Here is a 23,463-nt window from a genome sequence, read left to right on the forward strand (position 1 = left end):
AGAGGACATATGATAAAAGCTGGCCCAGTGACATTACAGGGATAACAGTGGAGGGGCACTGTTCAAACCCTGAAAATAAAATAAAATAAAATACATGTTTCAGTCTGATAAATTGGGACTGATACTTAAACATTCCTCAACTAGCAAAGGCCGAGAGGGGAAGGGTGTTGCTGTTCTTGTGACTAATTCCTGGTCAGTGGAAGTCCCGAGAGCTGCGAGGGGCATGGTGCTCCCAAGCTTGCTCATTGTACTGCGCCAGAGCACGTGAGGGGCAGGGACCAGCCTGCTCTGCTCACCAGGCTTTGCTGTCGCAATACCAGAAACCAGCAGGTGCCTGGGGGAACTCAGGGGATTTGTTTAAATGGTTGCAAATGGGGCAAAATGAGATAATATGTATACACTCCTTGGCATAGTGGTAAGTGATTCTGGAAGTTCTATGCGTAATTATCTCACCTTTGAGGATGAAGGGAAGAGAGGAAGAAAACAATTTTGTTTACAGGCTTCAAGACTATGGTAGTGTCACCTAAACAACAAAGCAGAGGAGGGTCTCTAAAAGAAAATGAGGTTTATTCTGGGGTAGAGCATTGCAATGGAAATGCACCTTCCATAGTGCGCTATGTGTGTTTTCAGGGAGGTAAAAGAAGCTGAAGGGTTTTAAAGGAAAAATGAGGCAGATTATAAATTGTTTTGAGGTATCCATGGCTACAGGGATCAATAAGGGTCATGCCAATCTCAGGCTGGACATCCCTTTGCTGGGCAGATGTCCTCACAGGATTATTTGTATGTATTTGTCAGGGTGGGGTTTTTTTGTTTTTGTTTTGTTTTGTCTTGTTTTGTTTTCAAACACAAATGATTCACATACCACTTTTCCATACCCTCTTTTGATCAAGATCTTTCTCTAAAAGTTCAAATGAGCACTCTTTCAGTGGTTCAGTTTTGATGTCCCTTATTACGGTTTTATAACCTTTGTATTAAACCTTAAAACTTCAAAACATCTAGCAGAGACAAATAAAAACTATCCAACCATTAAATCCAGGCAAAAATATATGTTGATGAATTTGAAGACATTTTGATTTCACCAGCAAATTTAAAACCAGTTTTTTTGGTCTTTTTTTTTTTTTTTTGAGACAATGTTTCTCTTTGTTGCCCTTGATAGAGTGCTGTGGCATCATAACTCACTCTTGGGCTCAAGAGATCCTCTTGCCTCAGTTTTTCATTTTTAGTAGAGATGGCCTAAAACCAGTTTTTGTAAAATAAAGATTTATTTAGTTGAGTTATGTGAACTACAAGACATTTGGGTTACTTAGTATAGATAAAAAGTCCTCAATGTCATCGGCAGGGTCTTAGTGACCATTAACTTTAAGTGAAATGAAGTACACACATAATGTCATTTTGTTTCATGTTCTTTTAGTATAAGGTCCATGCAGAAAAAAATTGGTTTCATTCCACTTTGTTTTGCTTAAAGTCACAGTTTCCAAGAACCTATCCACAATGTTAAGTGAGGACTTACTAAAAGCCAATCTGAATACAATTTCTAAAGGGACTATATAGATTTTATCATGTAGACACCACTTACTACATATATTATGTATAAACACAGCTGAATATATATAGACACACACAAATAAATATCTTATAGCTTTTTAGAATTTTAGAGTTTTGGTCATGAGACAGTAAAATATACAACCTTACTAGTTTATAAAAGATGGACACAAATTGTATTTTTGACAAAATTGGGATTTATTCACATGGCTAAACTTTAATTATCCTGATAGGTAATCTAATGATGACTTGTGGACCAAAATCTTGGTAAAGTAGTTTGGTTTTTATAAATTTCTTCTTAAAGAAATTTTGGCGCCTCTGTCTTCAGTGGGTAGGGCACTGGCCCCAGGGTGACGGGTTCAAACCTGACCACAGGCATTGTGGCAGGTGCCTGAAGTCCCAGCTACTCAGGAGGCTGAGGCAAGAGAATCGCCTAAGCCCAGGAGTTGGAGGTTGCTGTGAGCTGTGAGGCCACAGCACTCTACCGAGGGTGATTAAGTGAGACTCTGTCTCTAAAAAAAAAAAAAAAAAAAAAGAACCTATTTTACCTTGCTTTGGAAAAAAGGAAAAAGGTTTTTCCTTTACCCTTTTTCTCTTTTTCTTTTCTTTTATCAGTTTTAAATGAGTTTAGGGTTAAATTTTCAATTTAATTTTAGTTAGAACCAGCTGACTTGTTTGCTTGACTTGTCCATGTGGGCTGGGAATCACTGGACTGGGTTTATCTTTTGGCTTTTTCTTTTTGGCCCCTGTGTGGCAGACAAAGCAATTTTTATGTCACACAGAGATACTTCATATTATTGCTCTGAGCTCAAGATTTTCTCCTGTTTGATGTGAAAGCCTAACTTTTATAAACACTTAATCTAGGTTTTTGTCTTTTATACTGTCAGTCCTTCAGTTAACTTTTCTTTTACCCTAAGGCAGCAGTTGTTAGTCAGGCAAACTTGAATTTACATTAAGTGAGGTATTTCTTAGGTCTAGATTGTTACTTACCAAGGAGCTATTGTTTTTGTTGTCGTTGTTTGTTTTGAGAAAGATTCTCACTTTGCTGCCCTTGGTAGAATGCCATGGCGTCACAGCTCACAGCAACCTCAAACTCTTGGGCTCAAGTGATCCTCTTGCCTTAGCCTCCCGAGTAGCTGGAATTACAGGCACCCTCCACAACAACCTCTGCCCTTCTTCAGGCTGGTCTTGAATTCCTGAGCTCACGTGATCTACCTGCCTTGGCTTCCCAGAGTGCTAGGATTACAGGCAAGAGACATCACGCCTGGCCACCATGGAGCTATGGTAATTTATAAAAAATTTATTTTAAAAAAAAATCTTAGGTGGAATGCCATAAGCCCTGAGTTCTGTCTCAACCCCAGTAGAAAAGTCAGCAGATTTAAAGTAAATCTTTAAACAAACAAACAAAAAAATAGAGATAGAGAACTTAGAAGTCTGTACATGTTAACTCTTTCAGCTGGAGAGTTTTTTGTTGTTGTTCTTTTAGAGAGTTTGGATAATGATCATTTGAACTCTGTATTTTCTTTGATGTAATTTGCCCATTAGTTTAAAAATGTGCATGGGAAAAAGCCATAATACGTTGCCAGCTGGACTCCCAGGAAACTTGGCATGACAGTGTTTGATAATCTCATTCTATTTTCTGTTAATCTCTGGAGAGCAAAGAAAATTCTATGAATTCTGTCAGACAATGTTTGGAGTTTGGATCAGTGTTTTAAAATGTGGTGACCACCCTAGTGGCTTTTAATTAGCCATCCTGTGCCCACTATTTAGAATGTTTATGTACTCTTGGAAGATTTTCCAAAACAAGCAAAGAAAATGAGCCAAATCACTCACAGGTACACGTAACTAAACCAAAATCAGAGTGTTCACAGAAATTTTAACCCAGATGTGCAGATCAAACAAAATAGAAAATTTGGCACACAGAAAGAACCAGAAGTAAATTCACCAGAAAAGACGTGTCTCAGAGACAGAATTTAAGTGCTATAGAAATCACAGTTCTTAAACCAGAAAGTCTTTATAACAAAAAGGACTTTTCAGAAAAGACAAGAAGTCTTTTATCATCCCAGGAGGGATATAAGCTCCTTTCTTAAGATGACCTTATCACCAAAATTCATCTCAAATAGTATAAAGAAGCCTCTACTAAAAGAGAGAGGCTCACAATAGCATAAAAGGTAGAAGCAAAGAGCTCAAAGGGCTCGAGTGATTCACTGGTTCCAAGAATCATCAGTTCCTTCCAACGATGATTCTTTTCCAGATCTCACTTCTAACACCATTTTTTCTTTTTAAATTTTGAAACAGAGTCTATCACCCTGGGTAGAGTGTCGTGGCATCATAGCTCATGGCCACCTCAAACTCTTGGGCTCAAGCACCTCTCTTGTCCCAGCCTCTGTAGTAGCTGGGATTACAGAAATGCACCTCTACACATTGCTAGTTTCCTATTTTTAGTAGAGGTAGGTCTCACTGTGCTCAGGCTGATCTCCAACTCCTGAGCTCAAGCAGTCCACCTGCCTTGGCCTCCCAGAGTGCTGGGATTACAGGTATGAGCCACAGCCCATGGTCCTGACACCATTTAAGTCAACCTAAACAACAAACAGAGAGAGGCTCTCTGAGAGAAATTTACATTTTTTCAGGTACAGAGCACTGCCCTGGGAACATGCTTTCTGGGGTGACCTGTGTGCATATGCAGGGAAGTAACGAAAGACAAAGGTTTTTTTTTTTTTTTTTTTTTAGACAGAGCCTCAAGCTGTTGCCTTGGGTAGAGTGCTGTGGCATCCTAGTTCACAGCAACCTCAAACTCCTGGGCTCAAGCGATTCTCCTGCCTCCACCTCCCAAGTAGCTGGGACTACAGACGCCTGCCACAACACCCAGCTATTTTTTGGTTGCAGCCATCATTGTTGTTTGGCAGCCGGGGCCGGATTCGAACCCACCAGCTCAGGTGTATGTGGCTGGTGCCTTAGCCACTTGAGCCACAGGTGCCGAGCCAAGGTTTGTTTGTTTTTTTGTTTTTTGTTTTTTTTAATAAAATGAGGAGGATTACATTATTCTTTGAGGTAATTATTCTTGGCTACAAGGATAAATAACAAAGTGATGTCAGTCTGATGCTGGACAGGCAGTTGCTGGGCAGATGTCCTCATAGAAGTAAAAAGTTGCAATAGCTTTTGTGCAGGCTGCATTTTTGTAGAGTCTTTTGTGATGGTTTTTGCTATCAGGCATTTGTGCATGAGAACCTTCTCTTCATGTTCTTCTCTGGCTGTATTTGTCAGAGTTTTTTATTTACTTATTTGTTAAGAATCTGTTTTTAGAGATAGTCTTCCTCTATTGCCCAGGCTGGAATGCAGTGGTATAATCTCAGTTCTTGCAGCCTTGAACTCCTGGGCTCAAAGCATCCCTCCTCCCTCAGCCTCCTGAGTAGCTGGGACCACAGGTGTGTGCCACCACACCTAGTTTATTTTTCTATTTTTTGTAGAGATGAGGTCTTGCTATGTTGCCCAGGCTGGTCTTGAATTCCTAGACTTAAGAAATCCTCTCACCTTGGCCTCTAAAGTGCTGGCATTACAGGCACGAGCCACAATGTCTGACCTGTTGGGGTTTCTTTTCTTTTTTTTTTTAAACACAAGTGACTTCATTTTAATTCTGACAGCTTTCATGGTGGGTAATCTACAAAGATGCTACACTTCCCAAGATTCATGCTCTTTTTCCTTCCCTTCCCCTTCCCTTTCCAAGACCCTGAGGTGGTCTTGACTCTTTTTACCCACACATGAATGTCAGAGGTTGGGTCATAAGAAGCCTGTATTTTCTGCCCAGGTATGTTAGAACATTCATTCTAGAAGAAATCAGCCACTACCAGGGAAGTCTGAGTATCTACTATGAGCAAGCCCAAGCTAGCCATTTAGAAAAGCCACACGGGGAGAAACTGCCTGGCCTGCCCCTGGCTTCCCGCCATCCCCACTCAGGCACCGGACGGGCAAGTAAAGGTGCCGTTTTGGATGCGGCTGCCACAGTTTGGATGAGGCTTGTCCTGGCCTTGCCAAAAGTCATACTGAAATTTGATCTTAGTGGGAAATTTGGGCTTAGTGGGAGGTGTTAGGATTATGAGTAGGTCCCTCATGAACTGATAAGCCCCTCAGTGGGGGGTGAGTTCTTGCTCTCTTGAGAATGCATCACCTGCTTCCTGCAATATTGGTGTTTATTTGTTTGTTTGTTTTTTGTTCTTTTCTTTTTTAAGAGCTAGTCTTGCTTTGTCACCCAGGCTGGAGTATAGTGGTGTGAGCATAGCTCACTGTTCACTGAAACTCATGGACATACAAATGATCCTTCCAACTTGGCTTCCCACGTAGCTAGAACTACACCTTCATGCAGCATGCCTGGATCATTAAACAATTGTTTTCTCTTAGGCGGTGCCTGCGGCTCAAAGGGGTAGGGCGCCTGCCCCATATACCAGAGGTAGTGGGGTCAAACCCAGCCCCGGCCAGAAACTGCAATTTTCTCTTTGTAGAGACAGGGTCTCAGTATGTTGCCCAGACTGGTCTTGAACTTCTGGCCTCAAGTGATCCTCCTGCCTTGACTTCCCAAAGTGCTGGGATTACATGATGAGCCACGGAGCATGGCCAAGAGCAGGTTGCTAAGGAGTCTGGCTCCCTCAGTTCCTCACCCTCCATATGATCTCACCCACTCCCTTTCCTTCCTCTTTCCACCACGAGCAGAAGCAGCCTGAAGCTCTCACCGGATGTAGCAGTCTGATCTTGAACCTTCCAGCTGCCAGAATCCTGAGCCCGATAAACATCTTTTCTTTATAAATTATCCAGCCAGCCTCAAGTATTTTGCTATAGCAACACAAAATGGACTAATGCAGCATCAGAGTTGACCCTTGGGATGACGGCAGCCACCAGCATCTGTCTGCATTCTCAAGAGAGACTTCGAGCAAGGACTGCCCATCTGAGCTCAGTCAGCACACAGAACCGTGGGGAAAAATAAAAGTTTTTTCAAGCCATTGTTGCAGGTGACATAAATATGACCAGCATCCCCTTCCCTTCAGGTATTCATGCCTTAGCATTACCTGCTAGGTCTTGACTTGGGATGGACCTTGTGATTTGTTTCTAAAGAACAGAATAAAGCCAAAGTGATGGGTGTCACTTGTGAGATTAGGTTACGAAAGATTGTGACTTTCGTCTTGCTCTCACGCTTGGGTTTTTCTCTCTTGCTAATAATCGCAAAGCTATCATGTTACAGCTGCCCCGTGGCAGAGCATGGCAGAGAATAGAGAGAAGCCATAACAACTGAATCCAGTAACCACCTGGGTGAGTTTGGAGGCGGGTCCTCCCAGTCACGGTCGGAGATGACAGCAGACAGCTGACACCTTGGTTGCATGAGCCAGAGGGCCTGGTTAAGCTGCGTCAGACTCCTCATCTACAGAGATTTAGATAACAAATTTTTTAAGTCACTAAGTTTGGGGTAATTTGTTACGTAGCAAGAGGCAACTAGGAGAGCTACTGCATTTTAGGGTGGTTTGTTATACAGTGATAAATACCGGGAACCTGGACTATGACAAGAAAGCAGAAATACACATAACACCCGTACTTATATTGTCACTAACCACTGAGAAGAATACTAAGCTTGATGAGCAAGATAACGCATTTGAAGTCTCGAGTAAAGAGTGAGACTCTGCCTTCTAGTGATCAGTTCTGAGAAGCAAGCGGGCCAGCCAGGCATAGCCCTTCTTCAGATGAGAGGGGTAGGCAGCATGGGACAGAACTGAGTCACAGAGGAGGCACCTCGGTTCATGCTTTGCTTATTGGAGAGAGGATGAGTCCGCTGAAGATGGGCATCAAGGAGCTATCCGAACCACAGGCCAAGTGCCGTCTCTAACGCCAACCATCATCAATTACAACTGTGCTTCAGGGGAAGGGCAGACTATGAGATTTTCCTGCCTTGGAATGAAGACTAGAAAATTAGAGTTGGTACAGAATTCTTCCACATTCTCTATGCGGAACATGTAGGTCAGTTTTCCCTTTTAGGAAATCTTCCATTTATGGGTGTTATGGCTGTTTGTGCCCCCAGATCCGTATGTTAAAATCCTTACCCTCGCTGTGGCTGCACTTGGAGTAAGGAAGTAGTGAAGATTAAATGAGGCGATGGGAGAAGGGACTTTGATCTGATAGGATTAGTGGCCTTAGAAGAATTCATACCAGAGAGCTCACGTATACACAGTGATAAGGCAGCCTGCTGAATACTAGGAAGAAAGCCATTCCCAGAAACCGAATTGGCCAGAACCTTGATCTTGGACTTTTAGCCTCCAGACCTGTGAGACATAAACTTCTATTGTGTGAGTCACCTGGTCTGTGGCATTTTGTATGGCAGCCCAAGCTGACCAGGACAATGAATTAGGGAGAATTGGAACCCACTGTTTCTGTTTCGTTCCTGTCTAACTCAGTGCATAACTGGAGTGTGAGTACTCCGGGAACAATAGCCTTATTCATTAGCGACATTACTGTGACAGGTGAAGAGAACACAGGAGTGAATCTCCAAAATGCTAGATAAATGTTAGTTGTTGAATTAGGAACTGAGTTGAGTCCCTTTGGAACAAATAATTGATTCCTAGGGTGTAAGGAATATTTGCAAATGAGACTCCTGAGTTATCAACTTTGACAAATAACACCAAGTAGGAGTCTGTGAATTAAGAACTGGTGGATTTGACTTTGGTCGTATTCTAGAATGAAATTATTATTATTATTTTTTTTTTTGGTTTTTGGTTGGGGCTGGATTTGAACCTGCCACCTCCGGCATATGGGACCGGCGCCCTACTCCTTGAGCCACAGGCGCCGCCCTAGAATGAAATTATTTTAAAGGATGGTTTTCTATCCCTCAGAAAATGAAATGAACATTAGGTATGAGTAGGGATTTCTAAGAATAGGAAATAATTTTTAGAACGGAAATGTAATTTCTGATGCCTCATCACTTCTCAGCCTTTTGGTTAAGATCATGTGTAATTTCTGATGCTTTAAATTCATTTTGGAATAAGGTGGCGTTTCAAATACATATATACACATGGATCCAACTTCCCAATTAAATGGCATCACTGGGGAATGCTATGAACATGGTAAATGTGGACTTTAGAAAGGTTGTTTGTTTTTTTTTTGCAGTTTTTGGCTGGGGCCAGGTTTGAACCCGCCACCTCCGGTATATGGGGCCAGCGCCCTACTCCTTTGAGCCACAGGTGCCACCCTTTAGAAAGGTTTTTAAGAACAAAGTTTAAAAGTATGGGCTAAAGAGACCCAGCCCCTTCAGCTCCCCATGTCCCTGCTGCATAGGTCAGCCCACAGGCACTGGCCCTGGAAGAGCATGGGCTTGGGGTCGGTTGTCCTGGGTTTTTGCCAGTTTAGGCTTCAGTTTCCTATCTATCAAATAAGGATAATGACCATTTGTAACTTGGCGAGGCATTAAGAGAATGCATTGGCTCAGGGTCTTAAGCTTTGCAGGTGCTCAGCAAGTGCTGGGGGTTGTTTGTTTTTAGAGACAGAGTCTTACTCTGTCGCCCTTGGTAGAGTGCTGTGGCATCACAGCTCACAGCAACCTCCAGCTCTTGGGCTTAGGAGATTCTCTTGCCTCAGCCTCCCGAGTAGCTGGGACTACAGGCGCCTGCCACAACGGCCAGCTATTTTTTGTTGCAGTTTGGCCGGGGCCAGGTTCGAACCCACCACCCTCGATTTATGGGGCCAGTGCCCTACCCACTGAGCCACAGGCGGCGCCCAATGTTGGTTGTTTTTATGACACAGAGAGTGGAGAGCCAAGGACACATGGTGAGAATGGAACAAGGGGCTGAGTGGGTTTCAGCTGCCAAGACACGAACTCCTTCTCGACTGATGCAGACCTGACCAGAAATGAAGGAGCAAACTTTCCCCGCAGAAGCTCAGAGGAGAGGACTTGGGAGTGAACGTTGAGGAATCTCAAAATATCTCATGAAAGAAATGACTGATAGATCAGACCAGACTTCTTGTAGCCCAGAAGATAATGGGTCCCTCTCCCCTTTTCATGCACATGGTCACAACATCTTGCTTTCCATTTCTGTCACACTTGCAATTAAGTAATTATTTGGGTTATTATTTGTCCTTGATGGGAGAGTAAATCCCAGGAGGACTTTCTCTATCTATGTTGTGTTTCTAGAGCTGAAAGGACTGCCTGTAACACATGGAGTGGTCCATTAATGTTTGAGAAACAAATAAATGAGAAAAGGTGTAATGAAGAAGAGGCAAGGGGGGTTCGGTTGCCATCTCCACGTCTCCAAGGAGGGTCAGGAGAGAGGGCTCAAGCTGACCTGGGTGATGCAGAGGGAGCAGACGGAGGTGGGAGGGAGATATGAAGTGATGGTTTGAATCCGTATCAGAGCAGAGAGGTCTGAGGGCCCCTGGTAGCTAGAGTTCCTTTTCCCCAGAGATGTCTCAGGAAAGACCAGGCAGCTGACAGGGTCCTGAAGCAGGGATTTCTACATCAGATAAAGCTGCTCTGGATTGGAGGGAGGAATTAGTTTCCACTGAGCAAATATGGGCCACAAATGCATTTTGTTTAGTTCTCCCATGGTTTAATTTTTTTTCAAAATCAATTCCAACATTTTAGAATTAGAAATGTCAAAGACAAAATTACAATAACTTAAGTGTAAAGATCTTAATTGGCTTTATTCATGATTCTAGAATCAGGCAGCCCTCAAAACTAGAATGGGTTCAAAGAATTCCAAGACTGCAATGTGGTCAGGCACCATTTATGGACAGAAAGTGGAGGAGACATTCAGAGACAGCTTTACTGGTTAAGGCCCAGTGTTTTGCTTATTTAAATCTGCTTGGCCACCTGGGACTGAGTGGAGTTCAGCCTCTGCAATTGGCTGAGACTCAGCGGCTTGTTACAAAAGTAAACTCCTAAATTAGGTTGTGGGTTCTTTTACGTACTATGCCAGGCTGCAGTTCCTCATGTAAATGCTAACGTATACAGGCATCTTTAGGTCTAAATGTAATTTAACAGAAGGTATCACATGAAAATTCATGTTTTAAGTCAGACTCTTGAGGTGATGGGCTCACACTCCTTCAAGGCACTGAGTGGCAGTCGCCTGTTCAGATGTACTGTCTAGTTTGTAACATCCCCTGACCTGAACCCCTGCCACCTACCTGTCCCTGCAGGCACTGGAGTTTGTGTTCCCCAGTGTTCCTGTTATGAAGAGCCCTTTCCTTCCAAGGAGTGTATGAAAAGAATTTGAAAAATAATCTTTTGTTACTCTTTTAAGAATTGCTGTTTAGGGTTCCGAGTGCTAATGGAATCTGTCATTAATACTTGGTGTCTTGACTCAGGATGTTGCTTTAATTGGTATCTCCCCCTTCCCTTCCAACTTCCTAATTTCCACCTCACCAGCTGGATTCAGCCCAACACCACAAATTCTCTCCCTCCTCCACCTCCCCCGCCCCTGCTAAGTTGGGTGCCCTTTCTCTCTGTACCAATCTGTGCTTGTCACACTTATTTTTGGTAATTGATTTTTCCTGTAAGCTCCTTGAGCGCCCAACCTGTTTCTTATTCAAATTGACACTTTCCTGCCAACAGGAAGCTTGTTGACAGCTTAGTGAATGAATGAGGACACATTTAAAAAGAAGTTTGAGAGTCCTTTATTTTCCTCTTGTCTTTAAACCCACAGCAACGTGGGGACAGGGATATTTTGACTAATGTTCCAAAGAGAATCTCAGAAATATCCAAATCTTGGCTGTCGTCCTTTCTTGATTACAGAAAACTTAGAACTGTGAGCCAAGAGCCTAAATCAAGAAAGTGCTTTTGAAAGTCAGCTGGTCTGGTCACACCCGTGTAGGGGCCTCGGAGACACACTCCTATTGCAGAACCTTAGCAGAACCTGGACTTGCACCAGGAACTACACTTTCAGCTCTGAGTATGCAGGACCCACACGCATCCTTCCTGAGGGCCAGGGCCAGGGCCTGGGATGGCAAACCTGCACACTATGGGTGCCTGTAGTCTAGAAAAGGCTTGGTAGGAGAAGCTACCAGCAAGATCTGGGAAAGCTCTCCTGTCACCACTTAGGGTGGCGAAAGCTCGCCCTGGCTTTTAATCGTTTTACGTCAAAAGCTCCTTTGGGAATATGGAATGTTATAGTTCCTGCCCCGAGAAAAATGCAGACACCCGCAGAAAACTGCCGGGCGTCCAGGCCCAGCCCCGAAGGCAAGAGGGTGAGAGGGTCAGTGTGCTGTCTCCCTCCCTAGGGACTAGGAGTCGGTCAAGTCAGTGGTTCCCGCGGCTGTAAGCCCCAGCTGAGGGCCGGCGCGGCTGCTCCCGCTCGCGGAGCCGGGTCCTCTCGTGGGCCCCGCCCCCCGCGCGCCGGCCGCTTCCGCGCACGTGACCGCGCGGCGTCGCGCTCTGATGAGTTGTCCGCGGCCCGCCGCCCGGGGGCCGCAGTCGCTCCGGCTGCGGCTTCTTCGCGGCGCGGGCCGGGTTCGGGGCGCGGGGGCCGGGGCCCAGGGCCCGGGGCGCGGAGATGGAGCCGTGAGTGCCGGGCGCGGGCGGGCGGGAGAAGTCGGGGATCCTGGGCCCCGGCACCCAGGTGGAGCTGGGAACGGGAAGGGGGCGCTGCGGGGGCTCGGCGGGGACCTGCCCGGCCGGCCCGGGGGCGACCGAGGGAGGCCCCTCCCGCCGCCGCCTCTGGGCTCCCCGCGCTCTGTCGGGACAGAGGGTTCTCTTCCGAGGCGGTCAGGGATGGTGACATGTGGGAGCCGCGCAGCCCTCTTGCATCCCTGGGATGCCGCGTTTTACGAGTTTTACAATCTGCTGCCTTTGGTCCTTAAGAAACTCTTTTGGCCTTAACCTCTGTGAAGTTAGGGGGTTTTAATGAGGAAAAACCTATATAGAGCCCCATGGACGCCACCTCTAAAGCTTGCTTTTGACGCCGCGGAGCAGTTTGCGTGTCTCCCCGGGGGCATTCGGAAAAGGAGACAGTTAAAAAGAGGCTGAGCGCTGAGCAGAGCTGCAGAAAGTGCTGATGAGTGGTGTCCGCAGCCCCTGCGGCGTGGAGCAGCCCGGTCGCCTGTTACGGAAGGTCTGGAGGGCGGGCTCCCGCACTGAAGGCGGCCCCGGCCCGGATTGGGCGCTTTCTGAGCTCGTATGGGGTTTTAGAGGCAGAAAGGTCGCGCATTGCACCTCTGTTGACTTTTCTGACCGTGGACATAGTCAGAACATCCAGGGGTGTTGCCCAAATGCAAGCGCTTGTGACAGAGGGTATTTTTTCCCCTTCTGCTTCCTTGGAAGTTTGACTTTAGTGGGTTACTTTAGCATATCTTGGGAAACCAGATTGGCATAAAATGTCAGATGTGGGTGGATATTTAGAGGTCTTTCTTTTCATTAAAAGGCAGGTGGAGGTGGGTTAACCATACTGCTTCTGCACAACTCCAGGGGGCGGTATATATGTGAATAGCACCACTTGGAATACTGAAGGAAGGGTGCGAAGCTGTGGCTTGTAGCAGAGTGACAGCTGGGTGTTTCAGGAGGTCCTGTCACATACCTTATCTTGGATCTGCTCAGCAGCCTTGGGTGTGCTTAGTGTTGCTAGTTCTTCCAGGAGGAAAGACAGGAGCTAGGAGTGTGAGGTGGTGTGGACTTCAGCCTGGATGGGGCTGTGGGTCTCCTGCTGGAGTCTCTGGCACAGGCTGGGGTGCCAGAGCCGAAGGAAGACCACAGCTTGACTTCAGAGTGTCCCCAGTGTGCAGTAGGAGCTTAGTGCCTCAGGAGCGTTTAGCAAGGGGATAGGGGTGTGTGATATGGCTGTCTGGAGGTGGGCACAGGGTAAGAGAAGGGGTGGCAAGAATGAGAGAGAGAGCGAGCTGCTTGGAAGAGGGGAGGGCGATGGTCCCACTGCGGACCCTGGCCCTTGTCACCTCCCTAGCCTACTCTCCTGAAAAAGGCAAGAGAGGCTGGATGTGGTGGTGGCGCCTGTAGCTGGGACTCAGGAAGCTGAGGCAGGAGGATCACTTGAGCCCATGAGCTTGAGGAGTCCGTTGTGAGCGATGATCCTGCCACTGCACTCCAGCCGAGGCGACAGCGTGTAAAGCCATAACCGATCATAACCAGATAACCAGTTAGAAGAAAGAGTTCTCAGTTCTTAAGTTCCTGCAAACTTCTTTCTTTCTGAGATAATGCCAGGTGATGGGAGAGATGCCAGGAGTTTGAGGATGTGTCTCAAACATTTGTAATGTGACTTCCTGTTCCAGCTACAGGGCCGCACAGAGTTGAGACTTTCTCACGTTCGTTTGTCACTGCTCTCACTGTAGCATTTCTCTGCAAATTTAAATGAAGTTGACTCTAGCTTGGCAAGAGTTTAAAGAGTTTTTAAAGAATATTTTGCATGTCTCTTTCCTCCTAGGGCCATTTAGGTGTAGAAGTGTGTTACTTGGACCCCTCCCCTCCTAGCAGCCAAGCCCGGGGCAGACAAATTAAGCCCTTGGGGAGCCCTGATGTGGTTTCAAGGTCCGAGGGCGGCTTCTCCTACTACTTGAGGGGACACCAGGCTTTGGTCGTTATCCTAATTGTGCAACCAAAGAGTTATTTAGGATTGTGTATCTTAGAATATTTTTTTTCCCTGAAAACCAAAATAATCTCCAGAAATACTGGAAGATAACTGCTTGATTGTTTACGTGTACCAGGTACCGTTGTAAGCACTTTACATATCTCCCTTTATGGAATCCTCACGGCATCCATGAGCAACTTTCTTATTTTACAAATGAGGAAACTGAGGTAGGAAGAAGTCCAGTGCATTTCTCAGGGTCACAGCTAGTAAATCTCAGAACTGAGACTGAAGCCTGGGGGTCTGGTGTGGAGCCCATGCTTCTGACCACTGTCCTCTGCCCTCTGAGCATCAGCTGGCAGTGAGGGGCCTCGGCAAGAGGTTTCCAGTAACAACTTGAGTAATTACTATAGCAGTGCTAGGGAGGGGTTCCTCATGTTCCTGAAGTTTACAGTTTAGGAACTAGAGGTCTTGAGAGGTAGAGTAACTTGTCCTTCATCACCCTGCTGGTTGGTGGAGGAGAGGCCCAGGCAGTCACTCCCCAATAGCCCAAGTCCTTAGCCTCCAGGCTGCACTGCCAGGGCTGGACTGGAGTGCTGCTTCGTGGGCTGGCTCTAACTGCTGACCGGAGTTTGGTCTGCTTCCTTGTTCCTGTGGCCTGGGCAGGGTATTTGATGACCTAACCAGCATGCTCCTGGTTGTGAGTCACTGGGCTTTTAGCCTGGAAAGGATGTGCATGAACTCCCAGCTTCTTGAAGAGTTTAGGACCTTGTTCACTAAATTGTGTTTTGAAAGGGCTGGACCTTGAATATTCACATAGTGAACATTTTGAAGCCTACTTAATTTTTAGTAGCTAAAGAAATTATTTGTAATATATTCAACTTAGCTGATTGAAATTTCAGATTCTGATCTGTCCTTCCCCTCAGAAATTTCCTTTGAAAAAACCATTAAATGGTAGTAGGTTACTTGAAATTTTGGTGCAGGGCCTAGAGTGAGTGTTGAGAGTGTGGTTTTCCCACCCTGACCCCCCTCTCCCCATGTGCTGGGTGTGGGTTTGTGAGTTCACATCCCACTTCTACTTCCTGTTGCCTGGGACCTCAGGGGGTGCATCTCCCCTACCCTGGCCTCTGTTTTCCCATGTATAAATTGGGCTGATAGACCTATCCCACAGGGAAGCTCCCAGCCTGGTAGGTACAGGAAATGCCAGCTCCTGTCTGTCCTCCAGCCAGCAGAAGGCTCTAGGAGAGGAGATGTCACGTCTTCTTAAGATGCTAGAGGGAAGATTGAGATGGGTTTTTTTGAAATTTTTTTAGACAGTCTAACTTTGTTACCCTTGGTAGAGTGCTGTGGCATCATAGCTCACAGCAAACTGAAACTCTTGGGCTTAAGCAATTCTCTTAACTCAACCTCCCAAGTAGCTGGGACTACAGGCACTTGCTACAATGCCTGGCTGTTTTTTGTTTGTTTGTTTGTTTTGGCTATTTTTTTTTTTTTTACTCACTCTTGCTCAGGCTGGTCTCCAACTCCTGAGCATAGGCGATCCACCCACCTCCATCTCCCAGACTGTTAGGATTACAGGCATGAGCCACCACACCTGGCCTTGAGATGGTTTTGAAAATGAAAAGTAGAGAAAGGAGACAAAGAGTAGCTCTTACTTCCGGTGAACAGATGACTGCGTCCTCACTGCGAGGTGACCCTGCTGTTCTAAGCACCTTCCTTTTTCACTTTTGCCTCCTGGCAACCCTGTAAGTCAAGTGCGTCCACATCTTGCCGAGGAAACTGAGGCCCTGGGAAGCTTTGTGGCTTATCCGCAGTCGTATGGTCGGGAAGTAGGGAGTAGGCCAACAGGTTTCAGGAGGAGAAATTATTTTAAAAAGATTTTAAAAATCTTAAATGTGAGAACAGGCTGGGAGATTTAAAGTTCTTTTCTACTGCTCAGATCCTAAGTCTTGGAAAGAAAGCAGGAAGTCTAGGTATTAGTTGCATAAATAGCAAAATCTGTAACACTTAAATACTTTGATGCTTCCCTGCCCCCACTGTCTTAGGGACTTGCTGAAATGAGATAAACTTTGTCTTTCTGACACATGTGGCAGGAAGTTTTCTCCTGCCCTGCTGGGGACACTGGTGTCGCTGGCTTCTATAAAAGGCAGCACACTGTTGGTGCCTGGTTTTTCTTCCTTTATCTGTATTGCTTAAAGACAGTGCCTTGAGGTGTTGGCCCCTGTTCTCTGCTCACCCCACTTCTGTCCATTTTGTGGTCATTCTGCTCATCGGGCCTGCTGAGAGCTGGGCTCCCCACCTGCCCTTCCCAGTGCTCTGGTAGTGACTTTGTAGGAGGCCAGGCTGGGATGAGAAGCAGTTAGTGTGGTCAGAGCAATGCTGGTGGCTGTGGTTCCAAAGCACTCAGCAGGCCTGACTGGGACATGGGCTTCCTGGGTGGCTGAGCAGGTAGAAGGGGGCATGCTGACCTAGCGTGTGCAGCCTCAGGGACCTTGGTCACAGGGAGAAGGCTGCCTGGACAGAGGCTGCTTAGAGCCGCTTTGGCCTGTTTGCAGGGTCACAAACAGCATTGAAAGGCAACACTGGCAGAAAAAAGTTACATTTTGCAATTCAGTGGTCAGTGATTTATCTACCAGGGAAAATAGTACTAGTAGAATGTGAAGGAAAATAGAATAACACCAGGAGGAGTGGAAATGAATCAAGTGTTACTGGGTGCCTGCCATTTCTAGGGCTTAGAGCTGACTGACACAGGGCGACCAGGGCTGAGGGTCTCAGGTTGGGAGGAGCTGTGAATGTGGATGAACCACTGAGTACCCACCATAAAATCCTGAACTGAGTTCACATACCATCTCTCTCTTACCTGTCTCTGGAAGTGGTTGGGGAGAGCCTGAGGCAGGTTGGCTGCCAGGAGCATGGGAGGCAGGGATCGATGGCAGGTGGCTGGTCTCGTATTCTGAAAAGGACAATCCCAGATGCCTTGAGATGGGAGGTTTCCCATGCCTGTGTGACTTTGTATATTTAGTTTCATTTTAAATTTTGTTTTTTTGAGCTTGTGTATCCATGGGAAGCTTCTGGTTTTAGTAGATGAGCTCTTAAAAAGTGGCTTGAGGACAGCACCTGTGGTTCAGTGGGTAGGGCACAGGCCCCGTATAATGAGGGTGGTGGGTTCGAACCCAGCTCCGGCCAAACTGCAACAAAAAAATAGCTGAGCATTCTGGCAGATGCCTGTAGTCCCAGCTACTTGGGAGGCTGAGGCAAAAGAATCGCCTAAACCCAGGAGTTAGAAGTTGTTGTGAGCTGTGACACAGCTGTGACTCAGTCTCTAAAAAAAAACAATAATAATAATAAAAGAAAAATGGCTTGAACAACGGGACTGATCTTGTCTCTCTAGAAGTTGAGGTGGGGCACGGCCAGGGTTAATCTGGCTCTGGGTCCCTGCGACAGAGATGGGGCCCATCTTTCCCCTCTCCATCTGGGCTGTTCACCTGTACAGCAGAAGGCTGATTCGCCATGTCTAGAAGTGGGGCAGGCTGCAGGAAGAGCAGGTCAAGAGGAAGATCGGGGCTTTGGTTTGAGATGTGTCCTGCAAGGTGCCTGTTGGATATCCCAGTGGAGATGCAGCCTGGGCAGTTTGCTGGGGTCTGGACTTGAGGGGCGCGGCTGGGCTGAGATGTAAAGGACTTGTTCTCACTACTTTGTCCCTCAAGCCTGAGTCAGGATGGGATCACCAAGGGAGTGAGAGTGGAGGGAAGGGAGGCAGAGAAGCCCATGGTGGGCCTGAGTATTTGACTGTGGAGAGCCCTGCTGGACAGTTTTTCAACTAGTTTTTTCTTGCGAATTGGATGTCACCACAGACTCCACCTTACTTGGAAACAGTCCCTTGAGAATGGTTATAAATATTCATAAAGATGGGAAGGCAGGACTTACAACAATTTGGATCATGGCTTCAATTTTTGGAGTAGGTGTTCTTATAAAGGCATTTCTATCTAGTTTCTCTAGGAACTATGTCTGAATGTTTGAAAGCACCCACGAAAGTGAAATTAATTTAGAGGGGGCTCAGAGAGTCCAAGGGACTCTCAGGGGACAGTCTGTTTCATTTGAAAGATCTTCCAAGGGCCTGGTGCTTCCAACTAGGCTAGAATTTTCAAGTATGGGCATTAGATGCCTGGTGTGAAAGATGCACGGACCTGGAGAGGAAAACTGACGTATGGTCCCTTCAAGAGAAAGAGAGACACCCTGGAGAGCAGCAGGAGTTTTGTGTCTTCCTGCCCTGGTTAGCTGGGCAGATTTCCTTAGCTGGTGTGCTTGACTTGGCCTGGGTGGGCAGGAAAGGGGCCCCCCGTTCCCCTGCCCTCTAGCATCGTACCACCAACTTGAGGGAACTACATGAACGCTTTGGAAATAGCCAGTGCAAGTTGAGTTCAGCAGATGCTTTTTGAGTGCCTACCACGTGCCAAGCCTGGTGCCCACGTAGACTGCTTGGTGCTTCGCTGTCAGGCACTGCCGTGCCGTGTGGATTCCATCTGTGGTGGTTTAACGCTGTGGGTTCCGTGAGAGAACCGAGAGCACCTTATGGAGAAGGCGGGACACACCGGTGAGCCCTGAACCCTAGGTGGGATTTGGGTCACTTGCAGGGGAGAAGAGAGCATTTCAGATCAGCAGAAGGGGGTATGGGTAGGCTGCCCTGGAGTCTGGCTCGACTGTGTTGGGAAACAGGGTAGAATTGAATTTGTGGGGTCTGCTGCTTGGGTTTGAATGTTGCCCCTTAATGGCTTTGTGGTCCAGGGCAAGTTACCTGACCCTCCTGAGTCCGTGCTTTCTCATCTGTGAATGGGGGTACAATGGCACCTACCCCAGAGGGTATTGTGATGACTGCAGGGCACTTGTAGGGTGTAGAAAGGTTGGATGGGAAGGACCTGAGGTGACCCTGATAGTAGCTGTGGAGAGCCACTGTCAGCTTTCTGGACAAGGGAGGCTGTTGAAAGTGCCGTAATAACCCCAGAGGAAGGTGAGCCTGGAGGTGACGGCAGTGACTCTGGTGAGATTCTCGGGGCCCTGGACAGCAGATGTGGTGTGCTGGGAGTGAAGAGGAGCCGGGTAGCAAGGACTTGCCTTTCCCTGGCTGCAGACTGTGTGGGGTGAACACGAGGCATCCTGGGAGGTGCTGGATTGCACGAAGTGGGGAGTGGAAGCCGGTATTCATTGTATTACTTTGTTCTTCAGTGAGTTCAATTTTAAACCTTTTGACCATGAAGTGCTGTAGGACTTCCTCAGGGTGGGCAGGGCGCTGAGGATGGTTCCTGAAGGCAGGAAGGGCCATGGCAGAAGCAGCAGGAGGCCAGCTAAGTCCACAGACTCAGCTCTGGACCATCCGGAAGCTGGGGCTGGAGGGTGTAGTAAGGACAGGTGGAGGTGAGGGCAGGGCAAGCCTTGGGGTCCCGGGCCTCTCCCTGGGAGACCAAGCATATTCTCACTGTCATGCCTCTGAGCATTTATAGAGATCTCCTCCTTTGATAGGCCTGTCAGAGGGTCAGAGGGCAACGGTGCTCCTGGTAGCTGAGATTTGCCATTGGCTGTCTGGATTGTTAGAGACACAAGAGCCTCTCCGCAGAGGTTGCAGCTGGCGCAGGACAGGAGGTGGCTGGGGCCACACCTGCAGCTGCAGTCTCTTCTCTGTTCTTTCCATGGCTTCCTTGAAGTTTTGTTGTTTCGGCTGTGAGCATCAGTTTAAGATCTATGAATGATTTGAAATACAATGATGTTTCTGAGGCTTCAGAAATCTCTAAATTTTTGGTTCAGAGCTTTAGAATGGAAGCTGAAAGCAGCAAGAGCCCTGGAGGAGAAGGTGCCCTCCAGGAGGAGGTGGTGGGAATGAAGGCCCATCTCTTCAACAAGCCTGGGCCCGAGTGGGCAGTTACGCCCTGGTTACATTTGCTCAAAGCAAAAGCAGAGGGTTCTTTTGCTTTCTCTGTGTCTGTTTTTCATCGAGTTGGGTAACTTGATTGCTAAACCAGGAACATGTCTAGGAAGTTAGACTTACATGGAATGTCTTCAGGAGGGGAAACGATGGGTTTTATTGAGCCTTCTCAGTCCGTGGTTCCCTGTACACATCCAGTCCTGTGCTCTTGTACCCTTTCCTAATGTCTTTCTTCAGCATTCCTTCTCATCTGCTACATAACTGTGCTTGTAGGGGTCAATAATGCGTTTTAAAAATCGAGTTTAAAATACACGCATCCTGTTTGTCTCTCCTCCACACTTTCAGCCTCTGCTGTGGAGCTCTCATGTTGCTCCATCTTGGAGCCCTGCCTCCTCCCAGGGGCTTGAGAATAGTTCAAACAGAAGAGCTCGCAAATAACGTGCAATTTTTAAAAACGATTTTCACTTTAAAGAAGAGGGGCAAAGCAAGCTGGAGAGTTTCTGTGCACTCTTTCCCTGCCTGCTGTGGCGTCTCACGTGTCCCGGTGCTGGTGAAACTGCAACTGAACTGCCGCCCCCCCGACCCCTAGTCCACTCAGCTTGGTGTGGTTTTCTTCACTGTGAAGGTGCCCTGTGTGGCTGCCTAGGAATCTTCTGTCTCGCAGGGTGTTAAAACAAAAGTATATTAAATGTACTATGCTAAGAAGCTAACTGACAGACCTGGTGTCTGGATTCCAGGGAAGGGACAGAGGAGACACTTGTTCCCGCACCAGCTTTGTGATTCCGCAGGGTGGTGGTAGTGGAGGTTGGATCCCAACAGCTCAGTGATGTTGCCTGGAGCCTCCTTCTGGGGAGCACAGATGCCATCAAAGGGCACTTGGCATCTTGGGCATGTCCCTGTCTCCAGACCTCAGTTTCCCCATCTGTAAATCAAAGGAAGGGTTGGGATTTTCCCCTGAGGTCATTTCTAGCTCTAGCATTTTCAGGCTCCCAGGCCTCTCATGGTCCATCCGGCCCCAGATGGGAGTTGGGGTCAGGCCACTTACTCCACTAGCTCTTCCTTCTCAGCCTGGCAGGATGGTTTGTGGTTCAGCATGTGGACCAAGTCCCAAGGGCGCCTTGAGAGCCTCATTCTTTTTTTGAGACAGAGTCTTTTTTTTTTTTGCAGTTTTTGGCCAGGGCTGGGTTTGAACCCGCCACCTCTGGCATATGGGGCCGGCGCCCTACCCTTTGAGCCACAGGTGCCGCCAAGACAGTCTTAAGCTGTCGCCTTGGGTAGAGTGTCATGGCGTCACAGCTCACAGCAACCTCAAACTCTTGGGCTCAAGGGATTCTCTTGCCTCAGCCTCCCAAGTAGCTGGGACTATAGGCACCTGCCACAACACCCGGCTATTTTGTTGTTTATTGTCATTGCTGTTTTAGCTGCCCTGGGGGGTTTGAATCAGCCAGCCTTGGTGTATGTGGCCCACACCTTACTCACTGAGCTATGGGCACCGCCCAAGAGCCTCATTCTTTCTCTCTTCTCTGGTGTTAAGTCCAGGTGGCTTCATGACCCTGCTGGAGAGAGCAGGCTCCATGCCAACAGAGCCACGTCCGAGCAGTGATGACTCACAGGCCTCACCCTTGCCCTGATGCTGTTCTAGCCAAGCTGCTGACTTTCTGCTGGTGACTTAGGTGTATAAAGGAGTGCACGTGTGCTCACACCCGTGTGACCTTTGAACACAAAGTAAATAACCTTTACTCAGGTCCAGGGCAGAGTCTGTTGCCACCTGTCCTGGATATGAGAAATGGTCAGACTCCCTTCTGCCTGTCTCAGCCCCCAAGGATATGTAAGGACTGCAGAGAACATGGAAAGCAAAGCAAAACCCAGAGACATCTTGTCCCTTTGGGTCCGTGGGTCTCCTCTTCTGGGCATAGGGTAAGGGTCAGCCAATTGCCAGGCCAGAGGCTCACCACCTCCCTTGTAAAGATTGGGACACAGCCACCCTCACATACTGCATGACACTTTGCTGCTAAGAAAGGCAGAGCTGTGTCTGGTGACAGACCCTGAACTGCAAAGCCACAAGCATTTATCATCTGGTCCTTTATAGATTCGTATTTGTTTGTGGCCCCTGATACAGGAAGTTCTAAAAGAAATGATTCCTACCCATAGTGGGAGGGGCCTTAATGAGGTTTGGGGAGTTTCCCTGACAGGGTTGGGGCTTTCCATATTGGTGGAAATCACAGAAAACTGTGCATCAGAAGGAGGCTTCCCCTGGGAGGGCTCGAAGTTGTGTGGACGCTTGATGGAAACTGGGCTGTGGGTTAGTGGGGGACCCTGGGGGCACTGTGGGGCTTGGGGTCTCCAGTCTTGGCCTAGTTGTGGAGCTCATGTTAAGCTGGGGCTTGTGTGTGAGGAGCTGGTGGTCCTCAGTGGTCCCACCGAGAGTGGATATGTGTGGAGGGGGCCGGCCATCACCTCTGTGCTGTGGTGAAGCATGGACACAGCCTGCCGAGGGATGGGGGTGGAGGCCTGGGTCCAGCCTGCCTTGCAGACCAGAGTGCTGGGGCCCTATCCGCGGAGCAGCAGGAATGATCTGCTCCCTGAAGTGCTCACTGAGGCCATTAGGGCTCTTTGGTCAGGGCGGTCACCTGATTTCAGAGCTGGTCAACTTCTGAAGTGAAGGGTGGGGTGGGGAGATGGACATTGCTGGCTCTGGGACCCTGGGCCACGGCCCTGCCTCTGCTCACCAGCTGCCTTCTGCCCCAGGCTGGCGCCCATGCGACTCTACACTCTCTCCAAGCGCCACTTCGTCCTCGTGTTTGTCGTCTTCTTCATCTGTTTTGGCCTCACTGTGTTCGTCGGGATCAGAGGTAAGGGCCAGTTTTTTTGGTTTTTTGTTTTTTTGAGACAGCCTCACTCTGTCACCCTTGGTAGAGTGCTGTGGCATCACAACTCACAGCAACCTCTAATTCTTCGGCTTAAGTGATTCTCTTGCCTCAGCCTCCCAAGTAGCTGGGACTGCAGGCACCTGCCACAATGCCTGGCTAGTTTTTCTATTTTTAGTAGAGACAGGGTCTTGCTCTTGAACTCCCAAGCTCAATCGATCCACCCACCTTGGCCTCCCAGAGTGCTGGGATTATAGGTATGAGCCACCACACCTGGCTCTCATTTTGTTTTCCCTGTATTTGTTTTCTATATGCCTCATAGCCTTTTTATACTTTTTCTAACATCCTAAACTTTTAACACTCTAAATGAATTTAAACCAGCTTAATGTCAATAATATTCAGAACTCTGCTCTTTAAATAGCTTCATCTCCCCTCTTTAACTATTAATGTCACAACTGGAACAAAGTTGTATCTTTATATATTAGTCTCTTAAATCACACAGAAAACAAAAAGTGGAGTTACACACCATTAAAATAAGACAAGTGTGGTTTGGTGCCTATCGCTCAGTGGTTAGGGCACTGGCCACATACACCAGGGCTTG

General features: G+C 47.5%; 1 protein-coding gene across 4 annotated transcripts in view; it reads left to right on the forward strand.

Moving 5' to 3' along the window:
* TMEM181 (transmembrane protein 181) overlaps positions 1-23,463 on the forward strand; it is a 62,663-nt gene that overhangs the window by 11,893 nt on the left and 27,307 nt on the right. For 3 of the 4 annotated variants that reach the window (XR_008380129.1, XM_053591213.1, XM_053591215.1), the window contains exon 2: positions 22,744-22,847. Coding sequence is in view for 3 of the 4 variants with exons in the window: in XM_053591213.1 (XP_053447188.1) it covers positions 22,744-22,847 (104 nt within the window). In the remaining variant the exon portion in view is untranslated. Of the gene's footprint in view, positions 1-11,957; positions 12,068-22,743; positions 22,848-23,463 lie in introns of those variants that run through there. The other variant, XM_053591214.1, reaches the window with a different exon arrangement.

The sequence above is a fragment of the Nycticebus coucang genome, chromosome 5 (genome assembly GCF_027406575.1).
Source record: "Nycticebus coucang isolate mNycCou1 chromosome 5, mNycCou1.pri, whole genome shotgun sequence".
Lineage (NCBI taxonomy): Eukaryota > Metazoa > Chordata > Mammalia > Primates > Lorisidae > Nycticebus > Nycticebus coucang.